The sequence below is a fragment of the Nematostella vectensis genome, chromosome 14 (genome assembly GCF_932526225.1).
Source record: "Nematostella vectensis chromosome 14, jaNemVect1.1, whole genome shotgun sequence".
In the NCBI taxonomy this organism is placed as follows: domain Eukaryota; kingdom Metazoa; phylum Cnidaria; class Anthozoa; order Actiniaria; family Edwardsiidae; genus Nematostella; species Nematostella vectensis.
This window is the reverse complement of record NC_064047.1, coordinates 1513651-1531716: the sequence shown is the minus strand read 5'-3', so window position 1 is coordinate 1531716 and position 18066 is coordinate 1513651. Positions and strand designations below refer to the sequence as shown.

General features: G+C 42.1%; 1 protein-coding gene across 1 annotated transcript in view; it reads left to right on the top strand.

Moving 5' to 3' along the window:
- LOC5518833 (protocadherin Fat 4) overlaps positions 1–18066 on the top strand; it is a 32719-nt gene that overhangs the window by 2898 nt on the left and 11755 nt on the right. Inside the window, exons 2-11 of the mRNA XM_032363532.2 lie at positions 6386–6610; positions 7815–9304; positions 9528–9768; positions 12155–12451; positions 12541–12846; positions 14305–14628; positions 14988–15202; positions 15491–15635; positions 17225–17394; positions 17917–18049. Coding sequence (XP_032219423.2) covers positions 6535–6610; positions 7815–9304; positions 9528–9768; positions 12155–12451; positions 12541–12846; positions 14305–14628; positions 14988–15202; positions 15491–15635; positions 17225–17394; positions 17917–18049 — 3397 coding nt within the window. The 5' untranslated portion in view covers positions 6386–6534. The remainder of the gene's footprint in view (positions 1–6385; positions 6611–7814; positions 9305–9527; positions 9769–12154; positions 12452–12540; positions 12847–14304; positions 14629–14987; positions 15203–15490; positions 15636–17224; positions 17395–17916; positions 18050–18066) is intronic.

The following is an 18066-nucleotide window of genomic DNA, read 5'->3' as shown; positions in this document are numbered from 1 at the left end:
GGAACTTGTTATATTACTGGTGATACAATATGGCCAGACAATTGAAAGAAAGAAATACTGTTAGGATAGGAACGGGTGCCTGCCCCTCGGTAGTATCTTTCGCCTGGCGTGACCAGACCTGTCGCGGGAAACGTACCTGGCCCTCGGTAGTATCTTTCGCCTGGCGTGACCAGACCTGTCGCGGGAAACGTACCTGCCCCTCGGTAGTATCTTTCGCCTGGCGTGACCAGACCTGTCGCGGGAAACGTACCTGCCCTTCGCTAGTATCTTTCGCCTGGCGTGACCAGACCTGTCGCGGGAAACTTACCTGCCCTTCGCTAGTATCTTTCGCCTGGCGTGACCAGACCTGTCGCGGGAAACGTGCCTGCCCCTCGGTAGTATCTTTCGCCTGGCGTGACCAGACCTGTCGCGGGAAACGTGCCTGCCCCTCGGTAGTATCTTTCGCCTGGCGTGACCAGACCTGTCGCGGGAAACGTACCTGCCCTTCGCTAGTATCTTTCGCCTGGCGTGACCAGACCTGTCGCGGGAAACGTGCCTGCCCCTCTGTAGTATCTTTCGCCTGGAGTGACCAGACCTGTCGCGGGAAACTAGTCCTCTTCCCCAACCTTTTTTTCCTGTGAAACCCCATTTTTTTATACTTCTGATGTATTTGGTGTTGGTCCATGATAACATTACATAGCACCTATAGTTAATAAAAAGGAGTACCTTTTCAGTTATAGAAATACTGAGATCATAGAAATCCTCCTGCCTGCTGGAGCTGTTTCCACACGAGGAGCAAACGTGAAGCCGGGGGGAACGTGAAGCCGTAAAGCGGCAAATATCTCTATCCTGGGGCTGGAGCCATGCCCTCAAGGACTCATGGGGTCATGGGCCATCAAGGACTCATGGGCCATCAAGGACGCATGGGGCCATGGGCCATCAAGGACGCATGGGACCATGGGCCATCAAGGACGCATGGGGCCATGGGCCATCAAGGACGCATGGGGCATGGGCCATCAAGGACGCATGGGGCCACGTCCTCAAGGACGCATGGGGCCATGGGCCATCAAGGACGCTGATTCGGGAAGAATGAAATCTAAGACACAAAGTGGGTTGCTCTTTACGAATTTTTTAGTTGCAAAACGCGTATCTAAAAAAGGCTTCTAATGAAAATATGACTAAAAATCCGTTTTTTACCTAGACCCTACAGATGAGCTCTCATCGTTATAACCCTTGGTATAACACGCCAACACTGGACCCCATGTCCTCTAGATTATTTCCGCATTTACTTAACGGCCAAGTTTAGTCCAAATCTAGTCAATTCCTTACAGATTGTCTGTTATCGCAAATACTGATGCTGAATATATGTTAGTAGAGGGTAGGGGGTTGGTTTGCGTTGCGGTGTTATGCCGATAATACGTACTTTGTCATGTTTGTTGTTGCGAACGCTTCCATTCCACATAGGAGGGCAATAAGAAGCTCATGAGCATCCTCTTGTCTTAAGATTGTGAATTGACGACCAAGAGCTATACCAATGGATATCAAATTTCAAAATTGTTTAGTTATAATCAGGTGCTGCACAACACAAGCTTAATTGAGACTATATAATGACTTTATTTTTTCTAGTCTATTGCATATATTCACTGTTGATGACTCTATAAAGACAGACAATTCGGATCATTCAACTGTAGGAGTTCTGTTATTTTACAAGCATGACAAGGTGGTTTCCAAACCCGTGTATATGGGGAGAAAAGAAAGAGAAAGGTGGTGGTGGGGAAGGGAGGGGGGGGGGGGGGGCAGGGAGCTTAAGACAAATTAATGCACATGTCAGTGATTGACAGTAATTGTGATCCCAGGGACCCAGGGATCATTATTTTGGCTTTTTTGTTTTTTTCGAAAACTTTCAATGAACCCACCCCCCCTCCCCCCAAAAAATAGGGCTTAGGTGCAAAAAACCATGAAATGAATTCAAAAGGCCGGATTGACTAGTATTCGGGTTATTTCCAAGAGAGAGTTTTAGTTACCAAGATGTGGGGGAAGAGGGAATGAGATTTGGGTAGAAAACTACCGGAATAACAGAAAAGGAAACAAAAAGTGCACATGATAATATCAACAAAAATAAAACACTCTAACATGGTATAGTTTCAACCAAACACCTTGGTGAATACGGCACATGAGATGGTGCATGGATCTCACGCAAGACATTCTTAACTTCACAGAGAAGGCATCTTGGCACTACCGTATAAAAAAAGGTTTAGTTGACATTATTGTAGGTTGATTGTCTTGATTATTTGATGTTTCACTTTTGCAATGTAATTGACTTTCTTCTCCACTTGTTGGCCTATTTCGAGCTTAATTGGGATGTAATACACATTTTAGCTATAGTATAAAAAAGGTGAAAAAAATATTTGCTAAAATAGAAAGAAAAAAAAAATTTACAGATGGGAATAGATCCCCACTTCCGCGCGCTAGTTCATAGCACTTCATGGTACAGAAGTTTGGCGTGCTATCGACCGTTGCCACACTGGACATGTACAAACACTAATGATAAAATAAACAATTTAATCCCCGGGCAGAACATTGTCATTGCTCCAGACGCATTTCCCGACAGTTGAAATTTGATGTATATGGCGATGTGTTTTATGGTTTTTATTAAAGGGAAAGGTAAAAACAAAGAAATTCTTTCACAATTCTTTCAAAGTACTTGAGATGAATTATAACTTAAGGTTGATCGGATCGGAGACTGGACGAGTAAAGCGACTACGAGCAAAACTTACAGACTTTGTAGATCGCATCGAAAAACTGTTGATATTGATTTGAACATTCAAAGAACCTTTGCTCTGATCAGTGGTCTCATAGATAAACATGTTTACTTTTTCTTTCCAGGCAATCGCGCTAGTACTATAAGCTTATACTATGGTGATTATCTTACCTTTGCACATTTGGTGTCTTGCTGTTATATCATTTATAAAACTTTTCGAAGAAACCAGGAACTGGACAACACTGTTAATGTAACAAGTGTTGCCTAGATTTTTCAATCCCCGTATCAATCTATCCGATTTCTTTGGTTTATACTGAAGAGAGGTTTTTTGACAGCAAATTTGAAAGTGGCGCGAATCTCAAGAACAACAATACTATCTCCACTCCCCTCACTGAACCCCAAGGAATTGCAGTAATGGACAAACAAAAGGAATGTGGAAGGATTGGCTTTCAGTTTTAAAAACATACGAAACATTTTAGCGTCATTTTTGTCACTATCCAGAAATTTGAATTAACTAAAACCATAGTATTAAGATTTTTATATACGACTGCGCGGGAAATACAGCTTTCGACAGCTTGGTTGAGTCAGCAATTGGGGTCAAATAAAAATTCCCGTGATGGTTATTTGAAGAACCAGGCGTGTATAAATAGTTCATACATAACAAGCCATAAACGAATGTCTCCAAAGATTAGACATGCCTCTGCTTTCCCGTAGTAAAATATTTGTTTGTGTTCGGTGAATGAAAGACCTATCATAAAGAGAGATAGAGAGAAATCATGCAGTGGTGTACGCACTACTACATAAGGAAATTCAAAACTCACATATTGCTTTCAACAAAAGCCACATCTCTTAATATTTTGCAACGGTAGTAAAAGGGTTGTTCGAGTGCATTACTCAGTGTGCTTTTGTCATTCCATCTTCTCGGCCAAACCGGCTGCCGGTAAATATTCGCTCGTGTGAACATGGATTTCGTGGTGAAAAACACGTTTGGTTGTCAAATGAATATAGATTTTTAGGGTGATGTTTAACGGAAACGAGATTTATAGTGTCAGAGTCATGTGTTGGAACTGCAAATGTTTCGAAGGTCAAAAGTTTGGTTGTTCTGAGCAAGGCTGTGCTTTGGCTGTGCTATGTTTATGTTGTACTCCTTTCAGTAGCAATTAAAAGTTGTGTATTTGTTTTGGACTCTGTTTATGGGTTTATCGCCGGGGCAATGTAATAAATAGAAGTATTGTATTGGAATTTAAGTATTTGAAGTCATGTTATTTAGAAATAGATTCGCTGTCAACCCTTAATTATGCTTTAAGAATTGGAAGTGCTTTCTTCTGCTTTCCCTTTGTCCATTACCGCAATTCCGTGGGGTTGAATTCGGGGACTCCTCGGTATCGTTTCGGGTCCCGGGATCAGTTGGGTTACTTTTGGGGATCATTTCGGGTCCTGGGATCGTTTCGGGTCCTGGGATCATTTCGGGTCCTGTACAGGTCGGCGAGAGGCCAAGGACCCCTCCCCCCTCCCCTTAGCGCTGCGACGCAAGCTAATCATATGATTGAATTCGATTGTGATTCATTGGGAACAGGATTTGTAGCAAAACAGCGACCGGGAAAAAAACTAACAATTTTCTCAAAACCCATTATATTTAGAATATAATGCATTAGTGCAGTGAGTTAAGTTTGTATGTTTTGTAATTCGTACTATGTTTGTTGTGTCTGTTGTGACTGTTTGTAAACTTTATACGCATGAGTCTTGTCTCTGTGGATAAACATTTTGCCTTTGGGACAATTCGACTGCAAATATCTTTTTACATAAACAAAATTACAGGAAGTCATACGATAAGTGGCGTGACAAGACGTCGCTATGGTAATACAGCTGGAATACAGCCTAATACTTCATGTAAGCTTTGCGTGATGGAAAATAGATTTTTAATGCGATGAGGATATTTTGGTTTCTTACCACGAAGTATAATTGTGATGTAGTATTCGCCCCTAAAGCGCCAACTTCATTCAAGCATGGAGTAAATAAATAGCCCTTGACGTAGTGAGAAATTTAGTCTCACGATAGCCTACTGTAGGCCATTTACCCGGCCTTGGAGATGCAAGCGAAAACTCTTCTGATTCTTTTATGTATTTGCTTGTGTTGTGGATGCGGGGAAGCTTGGCTAGGAAGTAGGCGAAGACGTTCTTTGCCTCCTCCAGTAAACTGCGTACTATCAGGTACACTTAGGTCAAAACTTTATTCGTTCTCGTTCAGCATATAAGTCAAAACGTGAACTTTCCACCTTGATCTTTTAAAATATCCAAAACTGTTCTTACAGGCTTTTATAAACCATCCCGTTGCCGCTGAATTGTTTCTGGCTGGTTTGTGATCGAATTTGTCTTTGTTTAGGAATGTTGAAAATTGTTCGGGGGTTTTGTTTATCATCATCGATCTAGTTTAGTACAGTGATTTTCCACACATATTAGGCCTATTACAGAAAACCCAACTTTTGTATATGTGTTTATAACAAGCCCGGTATAGCTTCAAGAAAGTTTTAGAGTTACGTGACGAAAAAGTACAAAAATGTATGGTATTTTCACTTTATTTCTGTCTCGAAGCTAGCTTAGGATCCTTGCTTGAAAATCAAAGGCACACAAGATTTGAATAGTATTCTATGACACTTTCTTTACACCACTTCATCCTGCCCCTTTATTAGCTTATAGAAACTCGAGAGGGATATTTTGCTGACATTATAATTCACCAGAACAGGATGTAAATATTTGTTTTACGTATAGCTACGTAGGTGGCTAGTCAAGGGGGTCAATAAATCAATATCATGCAGCAGTGAGTTAAGCTTTTGTTCAAGTTAATCGTTTCAAATGTGACATGTTATCTGCCATGATATGGAAAAGGGAAAGCGATTGCCTCAGCAAAATAATAAATGCATTGACGATATCTGGAGCAGTTTAGGGACGGTCCATTGGACTTTTGATGGGGGGGGGGGGGGGTGGGAAGTTGAATGATTCCATGTGTGTATGATATTTTTCCCTCTATTTTACACTAATTAAATACAATTTTCTTACCCTGAGGCCAGTCAGGTTCCACTGTTTTTATATTAATAGCTTCAGAGAATAATGAATTGACAGTGTAATGTGTAGTAATCTAATATCTTAATGATTACGTCATATTAATCACATGATCACAAATATTGTAATTAGCATATAGCACATGTATGATTAGGAAAGAGTTGAATCACACAGATCTACAATAAACACGTACCGTCTTCACTCATGGCTTTCTGATAGTAGAACCACGATAAGGTCACAACATAATGCTTTTCACAAAACTATTTATATTTGAATTCCAGAAATATACTTAAGTTATTATCAATTGATGATCAGTAGTGATATAAGAAATAATGACAACCTAAAATATTGTTATTAATCATTAGATTATTTATTTTCTATTCATTAGTTATTAAATTTTATTTAAACTGAATGTTAAAAACACCCTTTAATATTTTCAGCCTTAAAATACTTAAAAAAAAGAAAGTCCCAGCCTTAACTGAAAATTAGATGAGGAGAGAGAGGGGTGTGGTTAGACAAGGATAGAGTTGCGTATATGTGTGGATAGTAATTGATAAATTTTAATTTGAATACCATTTGATTCCAGATTGGAGCTCATGGAGCCAGTGTTCTAGCATATGCAGTGTTGGGAGCCAAACACGTAGCCGCATCAAGATAGTTTATGAATCCTGGGGAGGAACTTGCCCTTATTCTTTTAGTGATACCCGCTCATGTGGGATCCATAATAATGGCTGTATGGGTTCAGGAGCCTCTTGTGATCCATCCACCGGAGAATGCAGTTGTACGATGGCAGGATTCACATTGGCTTCAGGTAATTGAAGGGTATATTATCATGGAGTGGCTAAAGGGATAGCCACAAGGGGGAGATTCCACCTTTTTACAACAGGTGGCTGAAGGTTCATAAACAGGCTGTGGCTAAGGGACCAATGGGGAAATGAAAGAATCTCCTGAAAATTTAAATCAAGCCCCATGTCACTAATTGGCCTCAGGTTTCCCCTCATTCACTTTGAAACATGTCTCAAAATGCGAACTTTTTCCTTACCTCCATCTTTCCTCCTCCCCCTAGCATGCCTCGGCTCCCAGTTTCCATTCTCCCCGCCGCATTTGACTAGTACTTGGTCTTACCTCCTGATGATAAACCTTGTACTAGAACACATGTAAGGCTGCTTAAACTTTCAAAGAGCTCTATGAAATATTCTAACCGTTATTTATCATACATTTATGTGCATGTTTATAAACTTTTGTTGTTTTCATTATATTTTAAGTCACTCCTTTCTCCACCAGAGTGTACACCTTACCCCTTATCAGCCTTTTTGTCTTCCATTGTATACCTCCCTACCCACTACCTCCTCCTTAATCCTCCCATTCACCCTATACGCCATGGTAAGAACACATGCATCACTATCCCGTACACTCCTTATAGTCCAACATCACTCAACATAGCATTACCCCCACAATGACCCTTTCGCCCTCACCCCTGCCACCTACCTCTACCCGTTTCACAACCATTATCCCCCTTTTATGTCCCCCTTCTCCCCAGGTGCCGTGGTACGAATACCCGCCTTTAACCAAAAAATCTTAAAAGATAAAGCAAATGTGCGTCGTTAGGTAGCTGCAGGCTTATCAATTATCATTAGGTTATCGTTAGTCACCCATATGGGAGAAGGGGCCCCCTTCTCCTAAAAAGATAAAGTAAGAATCATTTCAGCCACAAGAATCAGGTAGCTTTTGGGTTGATTGGTGTGTGTAAGGGGATAAACCTTAGGGTAAAGACCCATCATTTGTAAAGATACTGTATAACTAATAACACAACCTCTATTGGCAACAGATGGGTGATTAAGGGTGATTACCAGGCTTATGCTCCTGAAAACAATCTGTACTAACAAACTATACTAAGAGATGTTTGAGGCTTTAAAAAGAGGGTTCCACTCCCCCATCCCCCCACAAAAAAGGCTTTGCTCCTTGTAATTGTTACTTACTATTTTAATAACACAACAAATTTGATGATCTTACAGATGGCAAGACGTGTGGAGACATAAACGAGTGTGCTCCTAACAGTGGGCGTGGTCCTTGTGACCAAGCTTGTACCAACACCATGGGCTCATTTTACTGTAGCTGTAATCCTGGCTATACCAAGAATGGGTACACTTGCACCCCGAAAGACTGCGGCTCCGCCCAGGTCCCCGATTGCCCCAGCGATACCTATCAGGATCAGTTTTCTGAAGCTTGCAAAAAGATAATGAGTCATTGCCCTTCTGGGACGTCCTATACTAGGGCATGTACCTTGTCTTGTCCCAGTGACTACAGGCTTGCACGCATAACTGCCCAAGCAGGGAGAAAATTCGCTGAGATGTATTCCAGTGCGGATTTCCGCAGCGTTGTGAGCAGCATAACTTGTCAGTTAGACGCTAGTAATACTTTTGTCGAGTGGAGCAGTAGTCTGAAAAAGCAGTTCTGCCGCCGGGTGAATGATCCCCCAACAAGTCTTCACATATCTGGGAATACTCTACTGGAACATGCTGCTGTAGGTACTGTGATTGGTACCATTACCACACGTGACCAGCAGACGGGACAGTCATTTCTCTACACTGTTGTGTCCCCTTCATGGCTTTTTACAGTTCAAGGAGACGATCTTCAGAGCTTGTGGCAAGACCCAAAGCTGCACGGAATAATTCCACTGAACAACAGTGAAATCGAGGTAACGATTAGAGCCACTGACGATGGAAGTCCTCAAATGTGGCTTGAGCAGGCTTTTAAGGTGAAAGTCTTGAATGTGAATGACCCTCCTATGAATATTACTTTGACGAAGTTGACTGTCCTTGAGAACGTGCCTATTGGAACTGAGGTCGGTGTGTTGACTGCAAATGATGGTGACGATCCTTGGGGTACTCCTGCTTCTTCTAACTTTAGCTGGGAACTAATCAGTACCAGTGACGACCATTTTAAAATAATTGGTTCTAAAGTTGTTGTTGCCAAATCACTAGATCACGAGTCTAGAAGTATTCATAAAATTGTGATCAAGTGTTCCGATTTTGGGCATCCGGTTGGGATTACAACCGCCACGTTTATGATAAATGTGCTTAATAAAGATGAGCCGCCGAAACAGATCACACTCAACCCGACAAGCGTTGCGGAGGATGCTGGGATTGGGGCACGGGCCGCAGGACTCACTGCCCTCGACGAGGAAGGAGATACAATAGTATTTAGCATTGCTCCCTCCGATAATTCTACTTTGGAGAAGTTTGAGATTGGTCCTACCTCGTGCAGATTAAATGGCAAGCAGAGCACGTGCGCGGCTGATCTGATGGTAAAGGGAAAGCTGGACTACGAGGCTCGGGACCTCTACTCTTTGACTGTCATGGCGAACAGTTCAACTGGGCCAGTGTTTAAGTCATTTTTGATTTCTATAATCAATGTTAACGAGGTGCCGAGTGATGTTCAGCTAACGGGGAGTCACTCGGTTGATGAGAACGCCATAGCCGGAACTATTATTGGCTCGTTTATGGTGAGTGTTGTGTTTTACAAATGCCGATAAGCCAATCATCCTGTTAACATTATTATTTACATCATGATTTACATCTAACATACAGATGCGTCTATTTTCATGGGAAATTCAAATTAGCATCCACTTTTAAAATGTTGTACTTTATCAACGGTATTTAATTCATTATTTAATTGAAGGGGAATTAGATTGATTATTAAATTAAAGTTGTTTTGTCATTTACCAGGTGACTGACCCAGATAACAAGGTCACTCAGACCCAGTCTCACTACTGTAGCGCGGCCGCCGCTAGTGCCCAGTCGCCGGGAAGCAGCTTCTTCACGGTCAAGGGCGGCGCTGTGCTGGAAGTAAAGGGAATGCCTGTGATCGACTACGAAAAAACGAGGCAACTGACCATACGAGTCACGTGCACAGATGATGGCACCCCCAAGCTGTCAATCACGAAGGACTTTGTTATTATCGTCAAAGGTATGTTGTTTGCAGAATCACGTGAAGATCACGTGCATAGATAATGCTAAGTCACCTTCCCAACGTCTTCCCACAACTCTTTGCAACCCGCGCGTAAAACTTGGCATAAAAACAAACTTTCCCATCGTGTTAACAATTTTGACGCTACGCGATTTCACGCGCGTGTCGCAAAGAGTTGTGGGAAGGTGAATTGCTAATAACTATGACATCATAGTTTTTTTCCCATATTACAATAGAATCACGTGCATAGATTACAGCGACCCCCCACGAAGGGAGCTTATGCAATCAGATCATATTGTCACGATATTGCGGTTACGCGCCCTACCACCAACCCATATCGATGAGTGTGTAGCGCAAGATTACGTGATACATATGTCACGCACTACCACTTCAACTCACATCGATGAGTGTGTAACGCAAGTTTACATGATACGTATGTCACGCACTACCACTTCAACTCACATCGATGAGTGTGTAACGCAAGTTTACATGATACGTATGTCACGCACTACCACTTCAACTCACATCGATGAGTGTGTAACGCAAGTTTACATGATACGTATGTCACGCACTACCACTTCAACTCACATCGATGAGTGTGTAACGCAAGTTTACATGATACGTATGTCACGCACTACCACTTCAACTCACATCGATGAGTGTGTAACGCAAGTTTACATGATACGTATGTCACGCACTACCACTTCAACTCACATCGATGAGTGTGTAACGCAAGTTTACATGATACGTATGTCACGCACTACCACTTCAACTCACATCGATGAGTGTGTAACGCAAGTTTACATGATACGTATCTCACGCACTACCACTTCAACTCACATCGATGAGTGTGTAACGCAAGTTTACATGATACATATGTCACGCACTACCACTTCAACTCACATCGATGAGTGTGTAACGCAAGTTTACATGATACATATGTCACGCACTACCACTTCAACTCACATCGATGAGTGTGTAACGCAAGTTTACATGATACGTATGTCACGCACTACCACTTCAACTCACATCGATGAGTGTGTAACGCAAGTTTACATGATACGTATGTCACGCACTACCACTTCAACTCACATCGATGAGTGTGTAACGCAAGTTTACATGATACGTATGTCACGCACTACCACTTCAACTCACATCGATGAGTGTGTAACGCAAGTTTACATGATACGTATGTCACGCACTACCACTTCAACTCACATCGATGAGTGTGTAACGCAAGTTTACATGATACGTATGTCACGCATTACCACTTCAACTCACATCGATGAGTGTGTAACGCAAGTTTACATGATACATATGTCACGCACTACCACTTCAACTCACATCGATGAGTGTGTAACGCAAGTTTACATGATACATATGTCACGCACTACCACTTCAACTCACATCGATGAGTGTGTAACGCAAGTTTACATGATACGTATGTCACGCACTACCACTTCAACTCACATCGATGAGTGTGTAACACAAGTTTACATGATACGTATGTCACGCACTACCACTTCAACTCACATCGATGAGTGTGTAACGCAAGTTTACATGATACGTATGTCACGCATTACCACTTCAACTCACATCGATGAGTGTGTAACGCAAGTTTACATGATACGTATCTCACGCACTACCACTTCAACTCACATCGATGAGTGTGTAACGCAAGTTTACATGATACATATGTCACGCACTACCACTTCAACTCACATCGATGAGTGTGTAACGCAAGTTTACATGATACATATGTCACGCACTACCACTTCAACTCACATCGATGAGTGTGTAACGCAAGTTTACATGATACATATGTCACGCACTACCACTTCAACTCACATCGATGAGTGTGTAACGCAAGTTTACATGATACGTATGTCACGCACTACCACTTCAACTCACATCGATGAGTGTGTAACGCAAGTTTACATGATACGTATGTCACGCACTACCACTTCAACTCACATCGATGAGTGTGTAACGCAAGTTTACATGATACATATGTCACGCACTACCACTTCAACTCACATCGATGAGTGTGTAACGCAAGTTTACATGATACATATGTCACGCACTACCACTTCAACTCACATCGATGAGTGTGTAACGCAAGTTTACATGATACATATGTCACGCATTGCACATCCAGTGGCGTAGCTAGGGGAGTGGCAGCCCAACCCCCCCCCTCCCTTTCTGGTCCAATAAAACGTTACGTTAAATCACGAACAAGCCCCCCACTCCCCCCAAGGAAAAATCCTGGCAATGCCCCTGACATGATACTGATATCTAAATTTTCCATGCATCATTGCTTCATCTTTGTGTCATTTATTTGTGGTTACACTCCTTACCAGTTCAACTTATATTGATCTTTTACCAGACGTCAACGAAGCGCCAACGTCGATCACGTTAACCAATAAATCTATCCCCGAAAACAGTCCGACTGGTACCTTAGTAGGGACTTTGACGTGCGAGGATCCAGAAAGCCCCAATGACACTTGCACCTTTGCAATAATGGGCCCAAGTGGGGTCCCGTTTTCAATAGGGGCTGATGGGAAAAGCTTCCTCGTGAACGGGTCTCTGGACTATGAGACGGAAAAGACAATTGACGTTGTTGTCAAGGCAACAGATAGAGGAGGATTGTATAAAGAAGAGATACTGACTGTTAGTGTTTCAGGTAAGTTGTAAAGGGTTATATTTTCCACGAAAGAGAAAAGAAACATAGCTATTCGTCATTGCTAACGTCACAATCGTTCGTATTTCTAGATCAAAACGACCCCCCGACCGGAATAAACCTACCGGGGACTGGGGGCGAGCTGAGTTTCAATGAAAACAGCCAATCAGGCATTCTCATTAGCATTATCCAATTAGTGGACCAAGACGGAGATTTGCCCAGGTGCGCTCTGACGGACGATGCCGGGGGGCGTGTGCGAGTCCTAGGAACTACCCTAGTTGCAGGTTCGACGAATTCGGATTATGAGGCACTCACCCCACCCTCGCTCCACATCGTGCTGAACTGTTCTGATGGTCACGGCCAGCATGTCAGTCAGGCGTTCGATATTGCTGTGAAAGGTAAGGGATCGGGCAATATCATTATCTTACAATCACATGTTATCACCACGCTCGTAGCCAGGGGGGGGGGGAGATGGGTTGGAAGAACCATTCCAATCGACTGGAAGGTCCGTTCTAATTAAGGAAAATTAAGTACCTTTAGGGGTAGAAGACACTACATAAGAAAAAAGATAGGCCGCTTTATGGTTAAATGACCCTCCCCCCCCCCCCCCCCCCCCCCGGCGCGCGCGCTCCTTGGCTACGGGGCTAATCACGATGTATAATCAAATCATAAAATTACCTACATTGTCGTCGTCATAATAATTATATAATTGTAAACATAATCATACCATTATCACCATCACCATCACCATCACCATCACCATCACCATCACCATCACCATCACCATCACCATCACCATCACCATCACCATCACCATCACCATCACCATCACCATCACCATCACCACCATCAACATCACCATCACCATCACCATCACCATCACCATCACCATCACCATCACCATCACCATCACCATCACCATCATCATCACCATCACCATCACCATCACCATCATCATCATCATCATCATCATCATCACCATCACCATCATCACTACCATCATCATCATCATCATCATTATCACCATCACCATCATCATCATCATAATCATCATCATCATCATCATCATCATCATCATCACCATCACCATCACCATCATCATCACCATCACCATCATCACTACCATCATCATCATCCGTAGTAGTAACAATCGCAACACTCAACATTCATTCTTATCGACATCGTCCTCATCCTAATCCTCATCATCATCCTCACAACCTTCCTCGTTGTCGTCATCGACGTATCGTCGTCCTTCTTACATTTTCAATGTTATCATCATCGGAATCACCAGTCACCGGTCATATTATCATTGATAATCATCTCTCACAAACACAGCCACATTAAGCAGCCTCTTTCAGCCGCCATTTTGTCATCCTAGCAAAGTACCAAATATAAAAACGCATCGATTTCCATCAGCTGATTTGGGGAAGAACATGCGGTGTTTTCGATTGAATTTGGTAGATAAAGTATTAAACTTTGTGTTTAGATGGTTATTTTGAGATTTTATCGCATATATCTTTCCAATAAAATGAAACCATAGCAAAGATGTGACAGACAGGGGCTCTTCAAAAACAGTAAAGAGGCTTAATCTAGAGTTTCTCTTGGTTTACTAAACATCCCGACATCGAAGGGGAGGTGGGGGAACGGGAGGAGAAGGGGAATTTTTGTTTCGACTCGTATCGTAGGCCATAAAGGAAGCTTAACAACTGCATGCGAGAACAGATGCACAACTGATGACAAAGCTCCTTTAATGTAGTGATTCTAGCAATTATATCGTATGCTAGCAATTATATCGTGTGCTTTCATTAATAACACTTCACCAATTTGCGTTTTGCGTTTGCTTTTTGTTTTGACAGATGTCAACGAAGCCCCAACTGGCATATCGCTTAGCAATAAAAGAGTACGCGAAAACGAGGCTAATGCCCTAGTTGGCTCCATTACTGTCACCGACCCCGACATCAACCAATCACATCGCTGTACTGTCTGTGACGTCATCAGTGACTCTTCCTGTACCAGCAGTACGGATTTCGTGATCGATGACGCGTTGCGTTTGATGACGTCACATGGGCTTGATTTTGAGTCTGCGCATGCTCGGATGATTAAGATAAAATGCACAGATGAGGTTGGCAGTCGACACACGCCGCTCTCTATAGAGAAAGCGTTTACTATAACAGTTGTTGGTAAGTAGGGAAGCACCGTCCTTCTTACCCTTTCCCGTTTCTGTTCCTCATTTTTGGCCTCAATTACTGTTTGTTCAAAATCTTTTAAATTCTGTCTTTTAATATCTTATCTCTATTTTGCCATTTTACATGAATTTGGATTTTGAAATGTTCGGATGTCAGATTGTGTAATTTGCGCGTTTTGCCCAAATCGCTTTCGGACTCACTTAAAACGCGATTTGGGATAGAATCGCTATATACAAGGCGTTTAAAAACTATGTGAAATTATTTTGTGAAATATGCGTGGTTAATTTGGCTGTATTTTGATAGTTTTATGTAATAAGGTAGTTGCGAAGTCAGAACTATTTGTATGTTTTCAGATGTCAACGAGCCACCTAGTAGTTTCTGCAAGTCTCCGTTTGAGCAGGCAATCAGCGCGTCTATTGGGTCAGTGGTTACTCTTCTAAAGGCTGTTGATCCCGACAACTCTGACTCCCATGGCAACAAGAAACAGACGCTGACCTATCAGCTGATTACTGAGGGCTCAAACGCTCTGCCCTTCTTACTTCAAGACAACAAAATTTTCAAATCTGCTGTGAGTATATGACTGTTTTAGGGTCTTGTAAGCAACATCGTTCATAATTGTGTGCAAAATGCATTTGCTGGAGAGGGGGGAGTCCTCCATAATATACTTTCGACTCTCTTATTGTGGAGGGGGTTGCTTTTCCTATCCTTTTCCTCATGGCTCTTGGTCTGTCTTTAGTCATTTTTTTAATGGGAAAGCGGGGCAGTTCTCCCTATTCTATATCCCTGCTAGCTCCCATGACCATGGCTTAAGAGTCTAAGGTCTGTCACTTTCGCTAACGGAGTCTTCCTATTGCAGGACATTTTGAGGCCAGCTAACTACACAGTCTCAATCAAAGTGACCGATAATGGCCGCGTGGTCCGTGGTTTATCCTCAAATGGTTACATCTACGAACTTCAGCAGCCCTTGTCAACTGTCTTCAACTGTTCCATAGTTATCTCAGGTACTGGTGTGCTAAAGACCCATTGTCACCAGTTTACTTCCAAAGGCCGTCGGAAACCTCAACCGACAACAAGAGACAAACAATTTATAAGAATCCTCGCTATTTAACAGGCCGTCCTCTCTAAATTATCAGTCACATCCTCAAAGAAACTTCCAATAGACACACTGCTCTTACAGCTTTGAAATAATTTTCGCGTTTTCCGTTAAAAATGATCGGAGATTGTTACGTAATCGACCGGAAGTAAACTGGTGACAATGCGGCTTTAATAACTACGTAGTCACCATCACTTTTGTCATTTTGTCTTCGTTTTTTGCCAATCGTGTTATTATCAATATTGTAACCATTATAATCATAATTGTTACCGTCGTCATCAATAACAAGAACATCGTTATCATCAATATCAACTTGTCATTATCATTATCATTATCATTATCATTATCATTATCATTATCATTATCATTATCATTATCATTATCATTATCATTATCATTATCATTATCATTATCATTATCATTATCATTATCATTATCATTATCATTATCATTATCATTATCATTATCATTATCATTATCATTATCATTATCATTATCATTATCATTATCATTATCATTATCATTATCATTATCATTATTATCTTCCTCGCCATAATATCATCAGCACCATATATTTACTACTACTATCTGTTTTTATTACCATCACTGTTTGCATCATCCCTACACTTTTTCAGTCACACGCAGGCGCGTACCCAGGATTGACTTGGGGGGGGGGGGGGGGGGAGCTCAGTCATACGTATATCGTATGGAAAAAGCCTAGTATTTGAAGATTCCTTTATAACAAATGACCCTCTTTTTGGCCGCCGTACCCCCTTTGTACGCGCCTGACATGTGCACTTTCATTTCATAGTTACGGCAGCCGTAACTAACCAATGAGAGAGCGCTGAAAATCACTAGGCGTCCAAAAAAAGCAGACAAGAGATAAGACTACGCACTCAATCACCAACAACACGAAGCTCGGGAGGGACTCTCCATTTTTTAGGGTATGAAATTTCGATCAACTGCCGTTCTTTAGGGGGTGGTTTTTCGGAGTTTGCCATCTCTTTTAGGGTAGTAAAATTCTAACAACTGCTATTCCTAAGGGGGTGTTTTTCCCGATTCTGTCATCTTAAGGTTAAAAAATGCCTTCGAACACACCCAATTTGCTACATCTTAGAGGTAAGAATTTCTGTTGATCACGCCCAAAGTGCCCTCCCTTAGGGTGAAAATCGATTTTGCCGACGATCACCCCCGTCTTATTTATCGGAGTCCCACCTAAAAAGGCGATCCACTTTGCTGTTGGTTTGGTTGCGAACGATCTAAACCTGTGACAGATGCAGAATTGAAAGAATTGAAAAGTAATGATTGACGTCCACCAAAAAAAAAAATAGTTGTGACTCTTAAACTTAAGGCACAGGGTGCACGTGCGACAAAACGAGTGTAAAGATATCCCTGCAAACAATGTCATATTTTGTCATAATATATAGCACAATATGTATAAGTTTGTTCAGTATTTATACTATCAGAAGAATACTGATATTTCCATCTTTTCCCCAGATATCTCTTTATCGGCGAACATAAGTCTTGTGCCCAACTCGGTCTCTGTTCTTTCAAGAGAGGGTACTGTTATAGGCGAGCTGAGGACGAAGACCGCCAATCCGGGCGAGACGTTTACTTACACGCTGACAAATGGAGACAATCTTCCCTTTGCTATAAAGGACGACCAGGTAGGATTTACTTTGGCTGTGCACGTATTACGCTAGAGAGGGCAATATAAGCGAAGCTGCATCACTATGAATAGGAAGGGGGGGGGGGGGGGGGAGTTTACCATGTGGCTGGGGGCACACAGCGTAGTTACTACCGGCACAACAAACCCTATTATCACATAAGGTTGAACTTACATTTGGGAGGAGAAAATGACGGCAACGGTCTTGGTTACAGCTTCTAAACTGTGACCCATTTCGGGACTTAAAATATCAATTCTAGAGAAAATATTTGCTCGAAAAATTGAATATAGTGTTGAAAAGAGCAGTATTTCGAGACAATTGGTAGCCTTATATAGGTATTAAACTCAGTTCTTTGGTGACCAATATCCGAGCTATTATAGATCCAGTCTTTGAGTTACCACTATTTCAGGACTTAGAAAAGTGGTCGCTTTAATAGAGTTATTAGACCTAGTCTTTGAGTTACTACTATTTCAGGACTTAGAAAAGTGGTCGCTTTAATAGAGGCACCTTGTCCTCTTGCAGGTGGTGGTACGGAGTTTCCGTGTGAAGGATGCCCAGTTCATCTCCGACAAGAATGTGTACGTGTATCTCAGCATCCGGAGTATTGGGTCTCAGAGCGGCGCAATGGCCCAGGGACTTTACGTCAATGTTATCAGTAAGTTCCCCTATCTT